Below are 21,864 nucleotides of genomic sequence, written 5' to 3'. Positions count from 1 at the left end.
ATGGCTTTAAAAAGCAAATTGGGCAGGATTGGCCTCATCTTGTATTTTGTGGCATGCTTCAAATTTTACAAGAGGCTGACATGGGCTTTCTGATTGTTACAACATACCAAGAATATATTGCAACTCAGAAAACAGAAGAGCAAATGTAAAACTTGTCAGGACTTGTGCTGGCTGTGTCTGTGCTGTGTACACACCTTGTCTGGGATTTCAGAACCAAAGGTATTATTCACGGTTAAAAATTTTGGTACTGGTGTCCACATAATATCATCAGTATTGATTGGAATAGCTGAACTGGGTCTCATTCTACCTTGAAAGCTGAGGGGGCTTAAAAGCTGATGTTGTGAAATGGATCTTTGGTCTGGGCTTTAGCCAGGTACTCCAGTCCTGTGAAGTTGAAGGAGAACAGCACTAGGCTACTTCTTCCTGCTTGCATTTTAGAAGGCCCAAGAATTCACCATTTCAGTGTTGTAGACAGGCACTTATGAGTCCACAAAGTTGAAAGACTTTTGAAGCAAATGTTTTTTATTCAAAACCCACCATATTACTTCTCTGACTCAAGTTTCTGGCAGGAGTCCCATAAGTAATCTTTATGCTTCCACCTAGAATGAACAGGCATAAATATTCCCATATGTATTCAGTGTAAAATACTTGAGCATAGATTTTCAGTTCCCCAAAAATGTAGATGAAATTGTCAATGGAAGGTAGTGAAGCTGTGTGAAATTCTGCAGTGCAACATGGTACCTTTTAATCCCTCTTTCAGAATTTGTGAAGTTTCTCTACCTTACCATGCAACTCCACATGAGACTTAGAGCAAAAGGATTTAGTGTTTAAATGCCTTATCAGTAGTTATATTTGGGCTTCCCCTTTGAATCCCAATTCAAAGCTGGTCTTTCAGAGGGTCAGGTAGTCACCTGGTCTGAAATAAATACTTCTGGGAAAGGGAATAGGGCTACGAAGCCCCATGAGCCATAAATAAAGTTCTGGAATCCTGTGCAATGAGAACTCTCATGAGAGTTTGTACCCTATAAGAGGTGATGGCAAATTAGTCACTGGCACTATGGCTGCAAGTCCTGTCTGAACAAGGAGTGCAGAATTAGGCTGCCTTATTTTCCATGGACTGCCAAAGGTATGTATTTACTCAGGCTCACAGTACTGAGTCCTGTGAGGCTGGTGTAGAATCCCTCTATCTCAGACCTCCTTGAAACTGTTTTAGTTTTTTTCTTCCATTTCATTCATCTCAAGAATTTATGAACTGATGAAAATCCTTGCTTAAACTCGGCCTGCAGCCCAATCCTGATTCATTTTCTTTAAGCAGAATTTCTGGGTGTTTGTTCTAATATAATGGGCTGTAACAAATTAATCACACAGCTATTAATGGAAGTACAAGGCAGTACACTGCAAGCTTTTTAGTTTGGCCATGCAAATTTGTGTTTGGTGAGGATGCAAAGAACATCGGTCAAGCTGACAGACAGCCTCAGTTGTCTTCTGTGCTGCTGCCCTTACCATTGAGCCGTGACATGGAGCATTCAGGGTGGCATCTGGGCGGGAGAAACCCCTCCAAGCTGGGTAACTTGATGAATTCTGTACCTTAGCTGAGAGAATGGCAAGAAAATGTACCATGAAGGCAAACACTGAGCTACTGTATGAATGTTACGCCTTTTAAAAATAGTTTCCTGCCAGAAGTGAACGACAGAAAATACATTAGCATGGGGAGCTTACGTGCAATTAATAATCTAAACTTTGTCCTCCTGACAGCACAGAATTGTTTTATAAATTTTTAAATACATGAAATAGATGTTTGACATGAGCAATTAAGGAAAGCTATTTGGAATTACAAAATTAATTAATGCCTTAAAATGTCTTTTCACAGTTAGAGACAGAAGCAAAAGTACTGGAAATAGAGTAATGAAGGAGGAAATTGTTAGAGAAACATTTGAAACAAGAAATCTTCCAGTTTTTCTTCTGAATTAAATTGCTTTTAATTTTAGATGCTCAACAGTGATTTTTGTATACATTGGGAGTCTCACAAAACCAGGGAGGTTTTGTATGTTAGAAGTCTTGAAAATGTTCAAATCCCCTTTTTGGAGGTATTGGGGAGTTATGTTTTATCTATCATTGGAAAAGGGAAGTGCATGTGTCACTGAGGCTTAATTTCATGTTTCCCCACATCAACCTTTATACGCCTTCCAATGGGAAAAGCATTGGTTTTTCTCCATTGGGAGTATTGAGCATTTAGGAGAATTTCTAGGTCTCTAATCCTCTTCCTTGTGCAGGGAAACTGTTCATTATTTTCAGTTTAATGCCTCCATATTGTTGATCATAAACTTCCCTTACAAAGGTGAGTGTCATTGTCTGTTTACCTGGGAGAATGTGCAGCACAGAAATGGGGGATGATTCATCCACATCATCTTAGTGATCTGGTGATTGAGGCTGCTGTTTTCCTGATGGCTTGTGCCTTAATCATATCCTCCTGTAAAGGCTGGCTCAGACATGACCTCTCAAGGGCTCTGCTCACATTTTATATTAATAACAAGAAGAAAAAATTACTTTAGATAGAATTCTTTCTCACTTGTTGGAATGAAAAGAGACCCTAATATTACTTTATAATTTTCCCAAACTTTCATTTTGCTCTGTTGTTTTGTTTAGCACCACTTGTGAGAAGGTCTGGCAGCCACTCAAGAGAATACAGAAATAGACTGAGTCCAACCTGGATCAGGTCAGACATATTTTTGCCCTGTGCAAATAGAATCACTGCTGGCATCAACTTAGTAAGGATTTTCTTTTCTTTGTCAATTCAAAGCTTTCTAGATATTTAGATTTTAATATTGAGATTTTTTTTACATCTTTAGATTTTAATATTAAGATACTTAGGGAGGCAAGAGTATTTCACTCCAAAGCAGTATACAGTGACTAGTGCATCAGGTGAAGCTACCATGGCTACCCCAAGGCTTTTGCAAGTCACCCGTGGCTGACCTCAGGCCAGTCCTGCCTCGAGCTGCTGCACTGCTCACAACCACAGCCTGAAGTTTCCCTGCCCCACGTGTGCCACAGGAGACCTTCTCTTAGAAGAGCAGATTCTTCTTTCCTCCAGCTTCCCAGACAGGCTCAAACCCTGCCAATATTCCTGAGCAAGAAGGTAAGAGGTTCTAGGCTATGGGTGATGGGAAATTGCTGATTAGAAAGCCAAAATCCCCAGCTGTCAGGGTGCAGCAGGAACCCGGTGGTTCCAGCTGCAATCCCAACTGGGGCCATTAGGTAGCATGTGTTCACTAATGTGCTGAGAGGTTTGGAGAAATCACTGGTAACAAGGGCAGGACCTAAAGCTTTTCAATTGTTATGTAAATCCTGTAAAAAAGTGTAGATCACACATATTTTTTTTTCCTCTCCTTTTCTTAATTATATAATTTAAAGACATGCCTAAGGATAAATAGTGTTCAGCTAAATTTGGCATAAATAAGGAGACTGTTTAGAGGTGAGGGGGAGGCTTTCTGTGTTAGTTCTTAGATAAGTGTGATAGGCTAGATTGGAAACTTACTGTCTTTAAAGCATTGTACAGTTGGCTGGAGAGCTATTTAAGATTTGGTGCCAAATGACTTTTCAGCAGGTGTGCAGGAAGCTTCATTGAATTCTCAGAGTGACTTTGATTGCTGTGTGTGAGACTTGCCTAGAGAGCAGCTCTCCCTAGACTGCACACTGCCAGACACCTTTTGGCCCAAAGCCCCTCTTCTAGCCCTGTTGCTTCTCTGGCTGCAGAGGACTGGAGCAGTGGCATTCGTGTCTGTACTCCACTGAACTGCTCTCAGCTTATGCAAAATCCTGTACATTTTGAAGCTAACCTTTATTTGCTCTAGTTTAAAAGAACACTGATATCTCTTCTTTGCACTTGCAAGGGACAGCATTACCAGTCTGAGTCCAGCAGACCTTTTAAATGTGCCCTTGTGAGTGGGATAGTTGTACCTCCAGCTTATGGGTATTTGTAAGGTGGAATTAAATGCTAGCTGCCTTGCAGCAGTAACTATCTGAAGAAAAAATAAATGGAGAACAGTGTTAGGCTAGCCAGTCTGGCCCTGCTGCCAGGTGCTGAGTCAATGGTGATTACTGTAGTTTGTCATCCAATCAGTTCTGCAGCAAATATCAGTAACAAATATGCTAATTATACTTTTTAATCCTCACAGTAGGATCCTGAACAATGGTGTCCTGCCTTAAACGTACATCTGAAAGGATCAGGCAGGATTCTTTGTCAAATGTATGGGCTCAGGGAAGGGAATCTTGGACTGGGGAGTTGGGAGTTTGATTGCCTCCCTTAGTGTTTTGTGTGCTTTTGATGTGAACCTCACACTTGTCCTTGCTTAGTGTGCATTGGTTTGTGTCATTGTGTTCTTAGTAGGTGGTCCAGGTTCCTTTATTGTGAAATGAAAGTGGGAGATGTTTCCTAGGAAAACACCTGGAATGTGCTATCCTATAATATTGGATTTTCAGCACCAGTTCTTTGGCTCTGTACATCTCTCCCTTTGTGCTACACTTGTGTAGACTGGAGGTCAGAGACACCAAAGCAATGAAAACTCTTCTGAAAGTCTCACAGCATTCTGAGCTTAGCTGAAGGTTTTTACCTGAGTTTTTAAGTCATTCTTGTAAGGATGCTGCTTTAAGAAAAATCACAACTTCTGCTTGTCTCACAAGCCTTGGCCTTCTGCACATAGGCAAACACCACATCACTTCAGAAGGTTGCAAGTGTCTGCCCTTCTTGCTCTTTGTCCCAGCCTTTTATCCCCTCATGTTGCTGCACTGCCCCTGTGTGCCCTCTGCTCCCTTTGGTGGTCGGTCAGTGCCCCTGGGCACTCCATGGCTCATTGCTGCCAGTGCTGCCCACCTGCTGCTCACAGCTGTGCCTATTCCACAAACTGTGTACCTACAGGGAGATGTGACTACGTGTATCTTAAAACCAAACACACTCGGGCTCAGAGAACCTGTGAGAGCAGAGCCCTGGCACTGCCTGTGTGAGACAAGCAGCAGCTGGCAGCCTGTGTTCTGCTGAGAGCAGAGTTGGTCCTTGTCACCACATTCCCATCCATGGGGCAGAACATGGCTGGGGCATGGTCCCAGAAAAGGTGAGACATAGGGTAACAAATGCTCTTAATATTACTAAATTCTGTGACCTTCCTTCCAGTGCTTGTACCTGCATAAATGGTGAACAGCAGCATTGCTTATGTTAGGCCCACGGCCGTGTTTCACTTCACGAAAATAATTTATGGCAATCCCTAGCTATTACAATGATAAATGGCAATCAAATAGTTTCATGGTGAAGAATCTGTCAGCAAACTAGGAAAAGGGTGAGCCAGGGAGGCTACAGCTGGATAGAGCTGAACCTGTGTGCCTGTGTGAATGTAGGACAAGGAAACTCACCTTATTTTATTCAAAAGACATAAGTAGGAAAAGCCCACTCTTACACCCTTCCTGACATGATTGTGTCTCTCAGGTCCCCTTAGGTAAACACTTCAGTGCAGTGCTGACAGTGGTGCCCCCCTCTGCTGCAGTGGAGGCTGGTCCCTGTGCAGGGTCAGTGCGGGGGCAGCCAGGACGAGCGGAGCTGGAGAACAGCTGTGCTCTCCCTTCACTCCTACCCAGCTCCTCGGGTGGGTGTCACCTGTCCCCCAGTTTCTTTGACAGCAGTAAGTGCTTTTTGTTCCAGTGATGCAGAAATGATCTGTAAGGCTTATTTCTTGGCCTGGCAAATCTGTTTTGAGGGCTGGTGACAGCTGCCATGCTTTTCTTCAGGAAGCCTGAATCTTTGCCACCAGGATTAGGAAGTAAAAGCTCTGTTTTGATTTAGTTTCTCTGCATTTGCTGTTCTGGTGGGCTGTCGCCTCTGGTGTGACAGGAATGGGGAACCAGTACCAGCTCCAGAGGGAGATGCTGCTCTGGGGTCAGAGGTCCAGGCTGAGCTGAGGGGTCATGGGGAGACTGTCCCATGGCCAGTGACACACCTCTGACTACTGCATGCAACCAGGAAAATCAGGTTGTGGATCTTTTTTGTCACAGTCCCTTCAGCAGCCCTTTGGAAAGGTTGAAGGTGGCGCTTGGCCGATGCCCTGGGGTCTTGCTGCATGAGGTGGCCCTCCACAGGGAGGCCAAGTGTCTCGTGTGAGGAAAGCCTGGCCAGGCTCCCAGGGAGGCGTGTGGCACAGGAGGCCCTGGAGTTCAGAAATGACAGCTCATAAAACTTGATACTGTGTGACTGATACAGATAATTGAATAAAGAATTAGCAGGACTCCACTCTGGAGACAGCTGCTCCAGCTGGGCACGCCTGGCTGAGCATGGTTGTTGCAGCATGGATGTGGGTGTTTCCTTACTGCTGAGAGTGGAGGGAAGCTGTGATTGTCATCTTGTTACAGCTCTGCTGTCAGATCCCAGAGGGGAAAAATCCAACCTGGCATTATTAGAAATCACAGTATGACTGGAAACTCCACAGGTTGGAGCCTACCTGCACTGAGAACAGAGGCTTGAGGTGTTTCACCTCAGAAGATGTGTCTGTCATCAATACCTTTCCTTATCAAAGATCAGTGCTTTACCAAAAACTGTGCCTAAAATCTAGAGTAACACTGCAAAACCAGGTCATTGAATGCAGGAGTAAAAGGCAGAGCAAAAATATTATCTAATGATCCTGCCCTCTGCTTATCCTCCTGCACCAAACACGTGTGTTTGCCCATGGAATTTCCTAGTCAGGAACAGTAGCCAAGAGATAGGTTTGACAGACATCCTGCCTTGAAATGACATACATTCTGCAGCAGAAAAAACCAGCAATTTTACTGTGCTCATATTTAAGATGAAGAATGCTTTAGTCTGTCCTACAAGTCTCACTTCAATTTTTAAGGGAAGAGACAGAAAGGTGCCTAACTAACCTAGTTAAATCCAACCTCAAAAGATCATTGTAAAGAGAACATCCCGGAGTATCTTTCCTGATTCTCCTCCCATCCCACTGTGGAAAGCCATGTGGTACTTCAGCTGCCAGCTGGGCTTAAACCATGACAGCTTGACAACACAGCCAGAGAGCAGACAAAATGAACTATGGCTCAAAAGCAGTGCTGGCTTGATGCAAGAGTAAATAATGGTCAACTCTTTTGATCACAGTTGCCTTAGTAGTGGGAAGTGCTGAGAGAACTCTTCCATGTCCCAGGGTTCAGACACTTGCACACTGGTGCATGCATGTGCTGAAGTCAGGCTTTCACTCTATGAGGGGCAACTGAAACACATTGTTAGATACCTTATTCCTTGGACAGCAACAAAGCTGATGGGCATTCCTGAAGATGAAGGCAGCCTATTTCAGAGCATAAAGGATAATCAGGTACTCTTTGAGACAGTCTGTGTTCACTTGGTGCTATGGTTCCAGTTTACATCAATAAATACCAGAATACTCTGATCATTTCTGTGACTGTCTCCTGTCTCAGCTCACTAATGAGTAGTTTCATAATGTACTGCCTTCTAACCATCCTTCATGACCAATGATAGGAAAAAATTACTGATGATATTCTCCACTACCTTCTGCTTAGCCTTTTTATAACAGTGCATTTAGGAGTGAGGCTGTGTTCTGAACCAGTGTTCAGTAACATAGCAGCAGGCTGGCTGCTCTGTCTCCTTGGCTATCTTCTCCCTTGGGTTCTTCTCTTAAGACATCACAGCAAATTTGTTTCAAAGTAATTGTGTTGAGCATTAACAGTAAACAACTTAAGGAAAATCACACAAGTTCAGGAAGTTTTCTTTAGCTGTTTTGTACAGAAATACTCTTGTTTTAGCATTTCATGGACCCTCCTCAGGCACACAGTTGACAAATTTCCAAGTCCATTTACTTTAAGTGACCAAAGCATCCCTACCAAAGAATATTTAATGCTTTGTCTGACCTTCCTTACAGAATCCAAGAACTGGCAAATGCCAGTTTTCCTTGCAAGGCACTCTTGAAAACCATCTTGATAGATTTCAGCCTGCTTACCTTTATGCATAGAATGTAGAGAAATGCTACTGCAGCTCTTACAATCCAGCACCCATGCTAATTAAGTAGAATGACACCTAAAACTTTTTTTTTTTTCCATGAGGTGTGGTGTCTAATCTCCCTGGCTGAACACTGTAAGATATATTCTGCTTCTGAAAGCTCAAGTTCAAAACCAGAGACATTCTCAATAGGCTCAGGTTTCTGAACAGTTTTTTTGTGTGTGCTTTTCATTAAGTTGGCTATCTGTTCTTGTTCTATCTGTGCTGAAACAATAAAACAAGTACAAAGTGGAATACTTGCTTTCTTCCCATGATCTTAATGTCTGCTGGAAGGCTTCCCTTAGCTCTGAAAGAGATTTTTTGCTTGCTACAATCATGTTATTCAGGTTCACATTACAGGAATCTATGACTAAGCAAGTACCCAGGAAATTCTTCCAAGTGGTTTGTACACTATATTTCAAGTTCCTCTACATATCATATATATGTGTAAAATGGAGTGTACAACACACTTTCTTCTTAAAAGCACAGACATTCTCTCCTGCAAAAAGACTGCTTTTTTTCCCTTCTTAAAAGATAGGAGTCGTAGATGGACAGTTCAAGTTCCAAATCAGTCATGCATGCTTGCTGCTTTTATTTGTCCTTTCATTAACTCTGAAGATTTGGCACAACAAGAGCATTATATAAGATTAAGTAATTCTTACATAAGTCTGAGTGAATGCCTTTCATGAAGTACTGGGTACTTATCATGGCTATAAGTAAAAATGAATCACTTCCTTTTTAAACTGGAGCTTTCAACCTTGTATTCTGTGTGGTTAATTGCCACAAACCAAAATAACCTTTTGAGCTCTATGAATTTTCACAGCTGCAGACTGGAGGAAAAAACCTCTCACCAATAAATAGAAACTTAAGAATTTCCAAAAGAAATTATTCCCCACTCTAATTGCCTCTTTTAGCAAAAGCCCAGCTCATTTATGCCAGAATGTTAAATGTTCCTAACAGGTCTGTAGAGCCAAGAACCTAAGTATCATCTAAAGGACAGAATGAGAAAGAATAAAAGCAGGACAGTATGAATCCCACACTTTAGAGCAGCACAGAGCACAGCCAACAGGTCAGGAAGTGTAGGTAATTAGCTTTTGCTAAAAGCTGCAGACTGAGTAGGATCAGGGCTCAGCAGCCCAGTAACAGAATCAGGGAGAACTCTGACCATGCCCCTGTCTATAGGGAATTACAGGAATGTACCTTGTGCAAGCTTTCAAACTATGGGAATATGAATCCAAGGCCAGATTAGTATGTGGAATAGGAATCAGCTAATCAGGAACCTAGGAGGAAATTGGGAGAAAGGCTTATTTCCAGTGTCCTTAATAGAAATACTTGAGAACCAGTACTGGAAAAGGTCAAAAGCTGCAGAAACAGCACTGGGACTCTGTTGTAAAACTGTTATGCTGGAGGAGAAATTCTTTGGCCTGTCATCCTTCTCCACTCTGGGAAGGTCATCTCCTGGTACAAGAATGAGTTCCTTGCTTCTCTAAAAGACAAGTAAGAGCAGCCAGGACGGATCTGGTGTAGGAAGACAAAATCTGTGAAGTACTGGGTGGGCAGTAGGAAGACATGGAAATAAAAGGGAGGCTGAAGGTCAGAAAACCACTGGCTGTCATGTTAAGGAGGAGGCAGAAAGAAATAAGGAAAGCAAAGAGAAGTATTTGATAGATATCAAATGAAGCAAACAATCTCACTGAGGAATGGTAAAGAGAACCTAAAGCTGGAGAGAAGAACCAGGTTAAAAATATTCTGCTAAAACAATGTGCTAAGTCATCAGTACAGAAACTGTTGGCAAACACAAGAATGGCAAGTCCTGGATATAGTCAGTATATTAAAAGACCAGTGGATGGCAGCATATTTTTACTACCAGGTTACAGGGTTGTCATGCCACGTGTTTTGGTTGTAGCTCATCTACTGATTAACACATCATGTGTCCCACGAAAAAAATCCATGTTTGACTCTGATAAGTCAGCACAAGCTGCAAAGATTTGTGCTTGTTACGTGCAGATCGTGCTTCTCCCAGACAGTGGTGACCACTATTGTAGCTGTCTCACACTGAGTCACCTGGAAGATCAGGAGCATATTCACAAGAATAGGAGTCAGCTGCACACAATCTCTATGAGTTTAGAAGAACATTTTGGGAATAAAAACTCCAAATGCTATGCCTGAATAATAACCTTAGGGCATTACTTCTGATAGTTCAGTGTGGTCTCAGTCCCAGGTTTACTGTTCTGCTATGAATCTGATGATTTCTTCTCAAAAGCTGGGAATAAAGTCTGTAAATTACTGAGAACTTTTTTGAGATATAAATTATATATGAACACAAAAACTGTGCACCACTTCAGGTCATAGCATAACACCCATCCAACCCAAATCTGGTGACCATAAAGTAATTACAACAAACACTGATTTACTAATTAGACTTAAAAAAAAAAATACATTATTCTTGATTACCATATTTATTGACTCTTACGTGGAAAAAACCCAACAAGTCTTAATGGATTTGACTCATTACCATACATACTGTCTGTATTCCCTGTTCACATAAATTTCAACTGAGAAAGAAAAATATACATTTTAAAAGAACAGTTTCTAAATTAATTTCATAAACAAACTTCCAATAAACTTCTGAAAGTTGGAAGGAAAGCTTTTTCAAGAGTTATAGCTCATGTTTTCTGAAGCAAAACACTTGATGTAAAGCACACATGACATCTGACTTCATACACCTCAGAGGTTTTCTATGTAGTCTTCACTAAAGTGTACTTAATAAATGTTTTGCAGTATCAGAGCATGAGTTCCTCCATCAGCTTTCAAACCTGTGAATTAGGTACTCACTGTAAACAAAGCTTCTACAAAAGGACAGTTCAAATACAAATAAAAAAGGGCATTAGTAGCCAAGTTTCTTTGGGAGATAGATTGCATTTGGTTCTAACTTCCTTAAGAAAGAGCAGCAGACAAAAAGCATGGTAATCATTTCTATTATTTGAAGTTCTTCAGTTTTAGGAGCATTTGTAAAAACAGACCTGATTATAACAAACTGAGATTTGCATAATTAACTTTGAAACAAAGCATTCTTAATGATAAATGCATTAAGAGCTGAAATAATAATGTTAAGACAAGCTATTGTTTGTCAACTTGTCAGATATGTGTGCTGAAGCTTCCCTTCTAATTACAAGATGTAGTACAGCACAACAGATATTTTAAAACTAACACATATGCTGGAATGTTTCTTCAATTGTAGTGCACTTCATCTGGGAAGATTACCATGACAAAATATGAAAAGGAAAGAGGACAGAAAGCAATGATTTATAGACGTTCTAATTTTTCACTTAGAAATTCTTCCACACTATCTGTATTCCACTTGAGGATGCTCAGTTCTTCTGCAATGTTCCCACTGTCGTCCAGCAGCTTTAGTACAGGGTCAGAACCACGCACATACTGGGGGGAAAGAAGAAAAGTCAGTTACCTTGGCTGGCAAATGCATTCCCCATACTAACACTGCCCCTGCTCTCAAGTGATTTAAATCAGTTCAGGCTTCTGACTTGCATTTAATGTCAGAGAGAGGAAAGTGGAGGAACAACTCAAATGAAGGGGGGTGGAGGTGGGTGTCAGAAACCCCTCCTCATTCTCCTTGGTGCCCCACAGCAGTTAATGGCTGTGCAGAGGGGCACGGCCATTGGCCTGGCTTTGAAGGAGGGTTTTTTTACTCCAACTGTTTTAAGTTACCAAAGCTAGATTTTTGATGATGAATTATTTTTCTTATATGATCAACAGCCTTTTTACCGTTTGAGAAATTCTGGGTCACTAACAGGTCGAAGTTCTACTATCAATTTCTAATGTTATCACATTCTTTCTTGCTGTGTTGTATCTGTGCCTACGATGCTTTGCTGGTAACATAATTTTCAGCACTTCTCAAACTCACTAAGTTCCAAATGAGGTAATAAGCAAATAAAAGCTTTTAACAGTATCAGAAAGCTCTGACCATTGAAGTTTATGGAAAGATTTCCCCAGTTAGCTGAGCTAACCTAGTTGGTTTTACTTAATAAAGCTAGTGGCACCTCTATCAAGTTTTCCAAAAGTCCTGTGAAATAAACAGATTCATTTGCACTTTTTTTTCCTGGTAATACTTGATACCAGTTGTAGCCTAGATTGCTTTGATGTCCAATAAATCTACAGAGTTAAAAAAAAAAGAAACAGACGTCCAGAAGGAGAGAAAGCTTTTGAAAGAAACTGGAGAACACGGAGACATGAATGTGTGAGACAGACAGAGGAAATCTGTTTTACATAGAATCTGCTGCTGAGAAGACAAATCATTTACTGCAGCCATGCATAGCTATGAAGTGATTCCAGATGGTGCCATTTGGGCAACAGAGATGGCAGGCACAAGATGTGAGAATCAAGATGGGTATCTTTGAAGTACACTTGAAGTTCACACAGGATTTTAGGAAGAAGGTGAAGTCTTAGATTAGATCCTGAAACCAGAGAATTGTTGGAGCTTAAGGCAGTGCAGTTTATGCAACTTTGCATATATGCAAGTCATAAGAAACACCATTCAGTATATGCCTTTTTATAAAGCTGGATGTCTGAAGTATATAGAGAAAAAACAGCACAGTAGAACACAGCAAGAGAATTCTGAGAGGGAGAAGAAAAATCCAAGAATCACTGAATGTATGGAAATGGCAGCTCCCTAAGAAAACTAGGGGAGAATAAAACAGGAGAAACTATGACAGAATAGCTTCAGTAAATCCAAGATATCTATAAACTAACAACATAATATAAACATTTCTCAGATTCTTTTCCTATCTGCTATAATAATAATAATAGTAATTTTTCTTGGATTAAAACCAACCAAACAACAATAAAATAAACCAGAACCTCACCACCACCAAAGAATTAGTACCAACAGTTACTGAGCAGTAAATAAATCAACATTACTAGCAGGAACTTGTAAAAGATTCACACTGGCAATGCAAATATATGTCCTCTACTAAAGGATTACTTGATCAGCAAATAGGGAACAATCCACAGAACTGTCTCCACCAAACACAGTTCTTCTTAACATTGCAAACAAAAAAAGTTAGGCTACTACTTACCTTGATTTGCAGCCCCCTGAAGAGTTTTGGCTTATCACTCCTGACAAAAGCTACAGTTTGGAGAAAAGAAAGAAAATTAAATTCTTCTCTACTTGCGTAAAGTAGATTTATGTCAAATTAGTATTCCCCAATTTTTTTAAAATTATGCTTTAAAAGATATTTTAAGGTTAAAATCTTAGTACCTTCACAAAATTAATAATACTAAACTTACTATGCCAAAGGAACACCTATTTTTGCTAGCAATCCAAACAGGAATTCTGTCTGCTTGGAATTTCCTTGAATTAGTGCAACTGTGTAAGGCAGTTTATCTGCAGGCACAACTGACAGCCTTCAGCAGACTGGCCCATCTGCTGCTGCACAGCACATGTGAGGAAAGCGTAGGAGCGACCAGAATCTGGCTGAGGATCAGCTCTGGGAGGGAGGCTGAGTGTGACTCCCATCTCATCAGCACTCCCACTGCAGCCCTGCGGGGCCAGGCACGCAGCAAGCTGTGGGAGAGGTGTTATTCTGGTGAACCAGACGGTCAGTCTTGTCTTGCAGAGATTCTGAGATTATGTATTGAAAACCAGCAAGAAAACCAAGGTAGAAAACAGGAAGAGAAGCTCGGATTTCCTCTTCTCCTGACACTCCTGACGGCAGTCGGTGTCAAGGCTCCATGGAGAGAAGGCAGGCCTGAGGAGGGCTGCTGCACCCCTCAGCTGCAGCACCTCTCAGCAGGTATTCACAGCAGCACATCCCTACAGCATAACCCAGGCCTTGCATTAACCTTAACTCTGAAAATATGAACTATTTCAGGACAAAGTGTGAGCATAATCCCCTACTTCCTAGCACTTCACCTTAATGAATGTCTGAATTCTAGAAATATTTAAAATTTATTTAGAAAATAACAGTTCTCATTCTTCCTTTTCACATGCTAAATTTAGTATTTATATTGACATTAAGTGGATTCAGGATGCTCCTGTAGTATGTCAGTAGCATTTCCCCAAGGATGAACCCTGTCAGTACAGACTGACTCCTACAAGGGTGCCAGCTGCATGTTAAAGCTGCTTTTTCAAGGTTAGACAACAATGAATCTCTCACAAATTGCAGTGCATCCAGCTGGTGCATGGAGATGAGTGCAACCTCAGGACTAATGTTTCATACTGCTTGACAAAGTGTAGTGCTTTCCTCAGTAATTGCAGAGATATCCCCTGGCATCTTTGTACTTTGTACTTTATCTTTACATTACTGCAGACAGCTACCCTAACACTCTCTCAGCATGGTTATCCAGACTGGCACTTACTTTTTTCCCCTCTTTCACTGAGCTCCCAGTACAGATAAAAAACATATACACTGCTTGCTGCACCAACTAATAAACAATATAAACAAGTTAAAAAAATACCAATGGCCCATGGAGCTGCCAGATGTACCAGGCCCCTGAAGAAAATGAGTTGTCTCATTCAAATTGTCTTTATTCCTTCTACAGACTATGCACTGATGCCATTGTAAGCTGTGTATAACAATTTCCAATAGCACAAAATAACCAGTACTTGCTCATGTACTGCAGTTCGATTCTGATTTAAACTCTGATGTATTTTCAACTTCAGTGTTTCCCATGCCCTTGTCACATGTTGTCTTGGTTGTCATCACAAGTAATGTGCAAAAAAGCAAGCAAAGATATTTCTCATTATTTGTTAAGTCCACAGACTGTTGAAGTGTTTCTGGAGGAATTTTTCCATATTTTTCTTCAACTTAAATCTAAAGCTGAAATCAGTCTCTAGGGCTTTTTATGAAAAGAAGGTTGTAAGAAGCAGTCAGTACAGTGGGTAACTAATTGCAAAATGGTAAGAGAGCATAGTAAAAATGGATAAAGTTTCTGAAGCAAATGTGAACTCTGTAACTTGATTGTAATAAAAAATTGCCTTTGGGAGGGACCTCAGGTTACAGCACTTCAAGCTTGTAACAGGTGTGAGGATTTGTTACTTGAGTGATAGATGAAAGCTTATTTGGACATGAGAGGCTGTTCACTGGTTGCAGTGTTGGACTGAACAAGCTCACATACAGTAGAAACAGCATTAGGTGGAAGAAGAAAGTATTCTATAGGCAGCATTACATTCTGCCACATAAAAAGTAGCTATTACACACTTGTATCAATGTCAAATGTCTAAGTTTTCTGACAGCTGAAGCACTACAGAATGCTTTTCCTGAAATTTTAGACAGCTGGAACAAAATTAGTTTCTGTTATAGCATATTTATTTCTAATGCTGATCACAGTGACTTTCTGCATCACTCACTTGAATTTGCAATGCAACAAAGAAAAACACTCAATGTACAAATAACTTAATTTGTATATTCTGAATTTCGGAAACTAAAACGAGAAACCCGAATACTGACATGCATTAAAAACACAGATTATTCCATCAAACGCTTTTTTTTTTCTTTCCCCAAAATCAGTCCTTGAGTTGAATTAGTAACCTTTGAAATGATGAAGTTAGGAAGTCAGATGCAACTACAGTGCACATTTAGGGACATATCACTGCTTGCTTATCATGGGATGTGGTGCATATGCTCCACCTTTGCATCGCTCCAACAGGTTCCCCTCTATACCCTGACATCAACATTGCTTCTTATGGTTGTATCTCTGATTAGTACTTGCACATCATCTATACACCATTATTTAGTAGTTTGGTGTTCAATACTAAATCCTATTCAAGCTATCTCCCCATTTTCTTCTCTCTGTAGCAGCTTTAGAAATCACACACCCAGAGAAACAAACCTTTCTCTAACCTCTCTGTGGATGAGCAGGAGAGGCATTTTCCACCATGACGTCTGTAAGATGAAGCCTGAGCTCGGTGCCATGACACCGTGTTGGGTGAATTAAACCCCAGACCAGAAGTCAGAGCTGTTCTCCAGACAGCTTTGCAAAACCACTTCACCTGATGCTCCAGTAAGTGATGAGCAGTACCACAGCCCTTCTGTTGGAAGGCACTCCTGAGGTGATCTGAAGAGCAGACAGGACTGCCCCACAATCAATCAGCTACAACTACAGGGTCAGAGAAGGATCAAGTGTGTACCAGCATTTTAAAGCCTGGCCCCCACTGAACAGTGCTTTCAAAGCCCTAAAAGCAGCCTTTACCTACGAACACAACAGACTGGAGAACTCACTGCTATTGTTATAATGTCCATTTGTTTAGATACAAAACATAGAGGTGTAATAAGAAAGTCTGTGAAAACTAGTTTGTTGGAGTTAAATCCCAGATCCCTAAGTGGAGACTGTAAGAATCCAAGAATCACTGTGGCCAAAAGGGCAAGTCTGTTTATATGCCCAGACCTGCACTATTCTCTGAGGTGCAACAAGACACAGCATAAAAGAACTTCCTGACCCAAAATGGACATGAAACATATCCCCAAGAAGAACAAACAGTTGTTCTGAGTTAACTTGAATAAACAGAAAGCAAGTGTAATGTTACTTCAGATAAGCTAAAGGGTAGTCTGCTTGCTTGGCCATGAATTATTAGACACAAGCCATTTGAAAGTAAGAAATTTTACTGGAGACACAAGTTAGTGCATAATGTTGCAAAATTTTACCTAAAAAAGGCACAAAGAACTTGATTATACAGACATGACAATTTTGTACCTGAAATTAACTTGAATTAAAAAACATTTTACTGAAGCATTGCCAATTATCAAGTGTTAAATCCATGAAAAAGAAAAGAAACCAAAACAAAAGGTAGAGTAAGTAGGGCCATTTTATGAAGACAGGAAATTCCAACATTTAATAATGACACCAGTAGTAAAGCATTGCTAAAACCATTGGCAATATTTGCTAGAAATGTGAATATGTAAATTACTGGGCAAGACAAAAGCACATGTCCCCAAAACTGCCTTCCCTCAGACAGTTTTGGGGACGAATACATGCTCTGCAGTTTTGAAGATGGTATGAGTCTGCTTCAAACCATGAAAGCTGAGCAAAAAGACTGAACTACAGCACACAACAAACAGTTATTTACATTTTAATGACTCGGTACCTTTTGGACACCTCAGTTTGAGACAAAAATTTAAATTTAAGAATTCATATGGCACATCAAAAACTACTATTTGTAGTCTCTTAATCAAGTTACAATGCAGATGTCCAAGGTTTTACAAAAAGCACCACATGCTTCAGAAATGAACCCAAGACAGTGCTCCAGTCAAGCCTAAAGAAGAAACTTCAAAAAATCCCAAAGACAGAGTACTCTGTATAAGCAGTTGGGCAAGAGACATTTCTAAATCAGAAGGGAAGTATTGTTTTAATTTGTGTGTCATCTATTTGCAAAATATTATGATAAAGCAATGCATGTCTCCCACTTCAATATCCAAATTTCTTAGCAAGAGTTTTAGTAATGATTTTATCTGTGCAAGGTTTGTATAATTTTCTAACTTTCTTTTGTCAGCACTTATGAATTGCAGATTAAAATAATTAGGAAATGAGTGATCTTGCCTCATACAATACAATCCCATAAGAAATTATATTTTAGTAGCTAAAAGAATTCCCTTACCACTTGGAGAAGTTGGGTGATGTAATAGTGCTGATTGTCTGTCAAGTCAGAGGATTTAATGTAGCTGCACACAGCATGAGTGCAAGGACTAAGGACCTTTTTTCTAGAACAGATTTGCTGTGAACACACCCATTTCTTAACTCACAAGGAGAGGCGAGAATTAGTTTATTGAAAAAAAGAAAGAATGGAGAGAAATATGAAAGGAATGTTCAATGAAAAAAACCAGTCTGATTCAGTTTTTTAAACAAACTGGAGAGAATGTAGGAGTCTAAACACCCATCTCCTATCTCATGGTGAACAGAACACAGCTGCCACTGAAAAGTCAACTTAAAACAAATACACAAGATTAATCACTGACCCAACTAATTCATTATTCTGTTCCAGAGCCTCAGTTTTACGGATGTCTGCCAAAAACTGTCGTTGTGTTACCTGGTATATTAAGGTATTGCTTCATCTATGAATTTGTCACTTAGATTTTTAATATTCTACTTTGATGAAGTGCTTTTAAATGACAAATATTTAAGAAGAGTTTTATACAGAACAATTTCAAAATATATGTAATGTAGGAATTAATATTCCAGTACAGCATTTATAATAAAGCACTTTATTTTTAAGGGAAACTTATCAGTAAGAATATTTCAGTACTGAATTTAAAGGAGGCATACAGAAATGTGGTCTGTTATCAGACTTACCACAGACTGTATCTGGAAAACCTAGCAGACATCTTTGCCCACATTCACAAATGCCAAATTTAGTAGTTTGGTGTGACACTACAAACAATAACATCCAGTTCAAGCTGAGATAACTTGCTGAAGTCCAGACTTTTCCATCCTCTTGCTGAGGACTAGATTTTTATCATCACTTCTCACTCCTTTGCCTTCCTAGTATATACAAATATATTCCATATGTAATGATTCTCACATTTCAGGCACACAGGTGGACTGAGCAACTGTTTTTAGCTAAAGATTATATAACCAGTAATTTTGAAAGAAACTTTGACAGAGAAAGACTGAGCAACCCACAGCTTCTTCCAACTGTGTAACTTTTACAAACCTTTATTAATTCAACTTATTTCAATCCTTAACTATTTTAATACGTGAATCTTGTAATAAAAAATTCAACCACAACAAAAAAACCCCAAGAAAACAACACTGGTTATCCCTTAACCAAATATAACATAATCCAGATGTAGCCTGAGACACATCAAGTCTGTGGGACTAAGCCAAGTGACAAAACAATTTACACAGGTAGTTAGAGGTCAAGACTTCACAGTTATTAATCTCGGAATACAGTAGTAACATACACTAATCCATGTAATTCTAATATGTACAAAGTCTTGCAATTAACAATGCCATTTTGTGTATATTCTGGGGAGAAAAACCAAACTCATCTAAACAAACTCTAACAAAACCCTCACAGAAGCTATGGGAAAGGATGCAGTTATTTGTGATGAGACACTGTCAGTGTCAGGCTACACAGCTGAATGAAGCCTACAAAGACAATGCTTCAAAAGCAGCAGTATGACCTTAAGGCAACCTAACTTCCATAGCAAATGTCCAAGTGAAAAGCTGAAAAAAAACCACTTCTTGAATGTAAATGTCTTAAGATGGAGACATTAAATATGTTTCTGTTAGAAGTTAAAATAAAGGAGAAAATCTGGGTATGCTGAGATTAATACTAGTGTGAAGACAAATACCAGCTGAAAGAATATATTCTAGTGCTTTTAAAAAATTAGAAGTATGCTTTTAATACAGATCCCATCTTCCAACCTTTCTAATACCCTAGCTGTAAATTTGGTTAAGTTTAAATTGAGTAGCTGCAGAAATTGGTGATGAAAACACAAAAAAGAAATTTAAGTGCACTACTCAGTCCTTTTTTAATTCTTACTGTACCAATCAAAACTGGTGGTCAAAACAGAGATCCTTTTAAAAAAACAATGAAATGTATCCAGCCACTTTAAAAAGTAACCTATATGATAAATGGAGTGTAAATATTTGAGGAGGTTTAGATAACCAATAACTGAAAGGGAAAAACAACTAGTTACAATTTTCAAGTTTTTCCTTTCGCACCATTCCAGGTCTTTGGAACATGTTTCAAAGTGTGCACACAGCAGGAATTGAAGGTCCCCTTCAAGGACCCACACGTGAAGATAACTGAGGACACCGTGCAGGCTGGAGTCAGGCTAACAGGTTAACCTTTTCCTTCAAACCTATGGCTCAAATGAGCACTTTCATGTTACAAATCCAGAACCATAAAGCAGCTGAGTGCATGGGTAACAACAGTAGAGGAGGTTTTTAGTTTGCTAAATTGGAATGGTCATGGAGGTAATCCGGACTCCTGCCTAACGAAGTTATCTCCTCACACCTCTCAAGTATGACAAGTCATTTAAAGAATTCTCATTTGGACATTTTATACAGTGGAAAAGAGAAAAGAGCTTTGCTCTGGCCTTGTCATTCAACTCAACTGTGTGGGCAGAGGTGGCAGGAAAGGATATAATGCAGTACAACTTATGTAAATTGTAACCTGTTTTAAAACCTTTTTTTCACACTTTGTCAGCCAGGCTTCAAACAGGGAGGTATTAATACTTCCCAGAGTAGATGGAGACATACTGTTTGTGCAATTTTAAATTCTAAACCTAGATTAGTACTTATGTCTATGTCCAAAGTACTGCATTAGGGAGTATGGTATTAGGGTCCTCATTACATGAAAAAAACCCACAATAAACCATAGCACTGCTATCATCTAAGCTCTTCCCTACTTTATAAGAAAAGTCCAATTTGAAATTTCTCACAGACTTTTTTCCTGCAGCTTCCTCCCATCAGACACTGATGGTACTGATTTTCCTTTTCCTCTACTGTATTCCATTCCTGTTAGTTGACTGTCATTATCCACTGATAAAACAATTATATGGCAGGATCTGTGAAAATAAAATCATTCCATAAGTGCACAATATACTTTCATCTATCAATTACTGGAGACCGGTTCTATGAGTTTCAGGTCAATGCAACCAATAATATACTGAATTTATGACTAGTAATGTACTTAAAAGTACCTTTTGTCATTCAGCTGTGACAGTATTTCATATTTGAAGGAATACTAGTGGCTTTACTTACCCTGGACTTGAGGGAACCTTCCCAATTTTCATCCACATACTTCTAGGACAGCTCCTGGATAAAGCTGTAGTAATAAACAGAAGCTCTTAATGACAAAAGTAATCAAAATTATTAGTTTATTTATAGTGTGTCATCTGTGGAACTATTTTTCTCTGAGGAGACAGTATGTTACTCTGTTGATGCTAATTACAAATAAGATCCTAGACAGAATCCCAGTTCCAGACCTGTCTCTGATTATGCAACAACTGACCATTCACTCACGGTACATGATAATTTTCATTCATTATACTAAAAATGTAAAAACATAAAAAACAATCATTTGAGATATACTGTTGGTGTAAGCAAAGTTTCATTTAAAAATGCAACTAGACATGTTACAACAGGAATTATGGGTTAGTAATAGGAAAACTATTCCTTCCTTCCCAAAGATACTAACAAAATCTCATTAAATGAAATTTTAGTTTCCACTTTAAACCTAACTTGGACAGTCAAATACTTGTAATAAAGATAAGGCAGTAATTTTAAATTTCCCATTTGGGCTACTGGTTGATTTTAGTTCATTGTGTTTACAGAAAGAGGACAGATCACATTAACAGGCCTTAGGTGAAGTAATATGTACAGGCTGAGCTAACTTTGATACTTGCACTTAGATGTCAATCACTTCTGTCAGCTATGCAAGATATTCAGATTCAGTCTCCTTAAAATATAAGTCAAATTTTATATAGTATCTATAAAAACTGTTCACCTAATTATCTTGTATACTGTCGTATTTTTAGACTATCTTGTGATTCTTTTTGCAACATGTAAATGATTCTATAGTTCGGTGAATCTTAAATAAATTGACAACATATTTTCCAGCTACTAAAATAGAACTTCATACTCCAAAGTAAGGCATTTTAATATTACACATAGTGTATATACTATAGATACATAATACTGTATACCAAATCACATTCTTCTAAGCCTTAAACCCCACTGTTATAGATTAGCAGACAGAATGAGTTTAACAATTTTTAATTTAATTCATTACCTTTCAAAGACAATTAAAACCTCTGCTTGCATGTTCTTTTAGACAGAGTTTTCATAACAAATGTGCAAGTCTGACTAATGAAAATATA

At 39.4% G+C, this 21,864-nt stretch overlaps 1 protein-coding gene and 1 long non-coding RNA gene across 2 annotated transcripts in view; one reads left to right on the top strand and one right to left on the bottom strand.

The window, feature by feature from the left end:
- Positions 1 to 1,932: 1,932 nt before the first annotated feature.
- On the top strand, positions 1,933 to 20,514 carry LOC135305122 (uncharacterized). The gene is made up of 2 exons (XR_010366415.1): positions 1,933 to 3,136; positions 18,018 to 20,514. It is a non-coding gene; the product is annotated as an uncharacterized LOC135305122 (long non-coding RNA).
- SELENOF (selenoprotein F) overlaps positions 10,464 to 21,864 on the bottom strand; it is a 24,187-nt gene continuing 12,786 nt past the window's right edge. The window contains exons 3-5 of the mRNA XM_064428413.1: positions 20,747 to 20,810; positions 13,117 to 13,166; positions 10,464 to 11,461 (exon numbers count right to left, since the gene is read on the bottom strand). Of these exons, the coding sequence (XP_064284483.1) occupies positions 11,330 to 11,461; positions 13,117 to 13,166; positions 20,747 to 20,810 (246 nt within the window). The 3' untranslated portion in view covers positions 10,464 to 11,329. The remainder of the gene's footprint in view (positions 11,462 to 13,116; positions 13,167 to 20,746; positions 20,811 to 21,864) is intronic.

The sequence above is a fragment of the Passer domesticus genome, chromosome 7 (assembly GCF_036417665.1).
Source record: "Passer domesticus isolate bPasDom1 chromosome 7, bPasDom1.hap1, whole genome shotgun sequence".
Taxonomy (NCBI): Eukaryota; Metazoa; Chordata; class Aves; order Passeriformes; family Passeridae; genus Passer; species Passer domesticus.
Note: the sequence above shows the minus strand (reverse complement) of the source record. Positions and strands in the feature narration are given on the sequence as shown.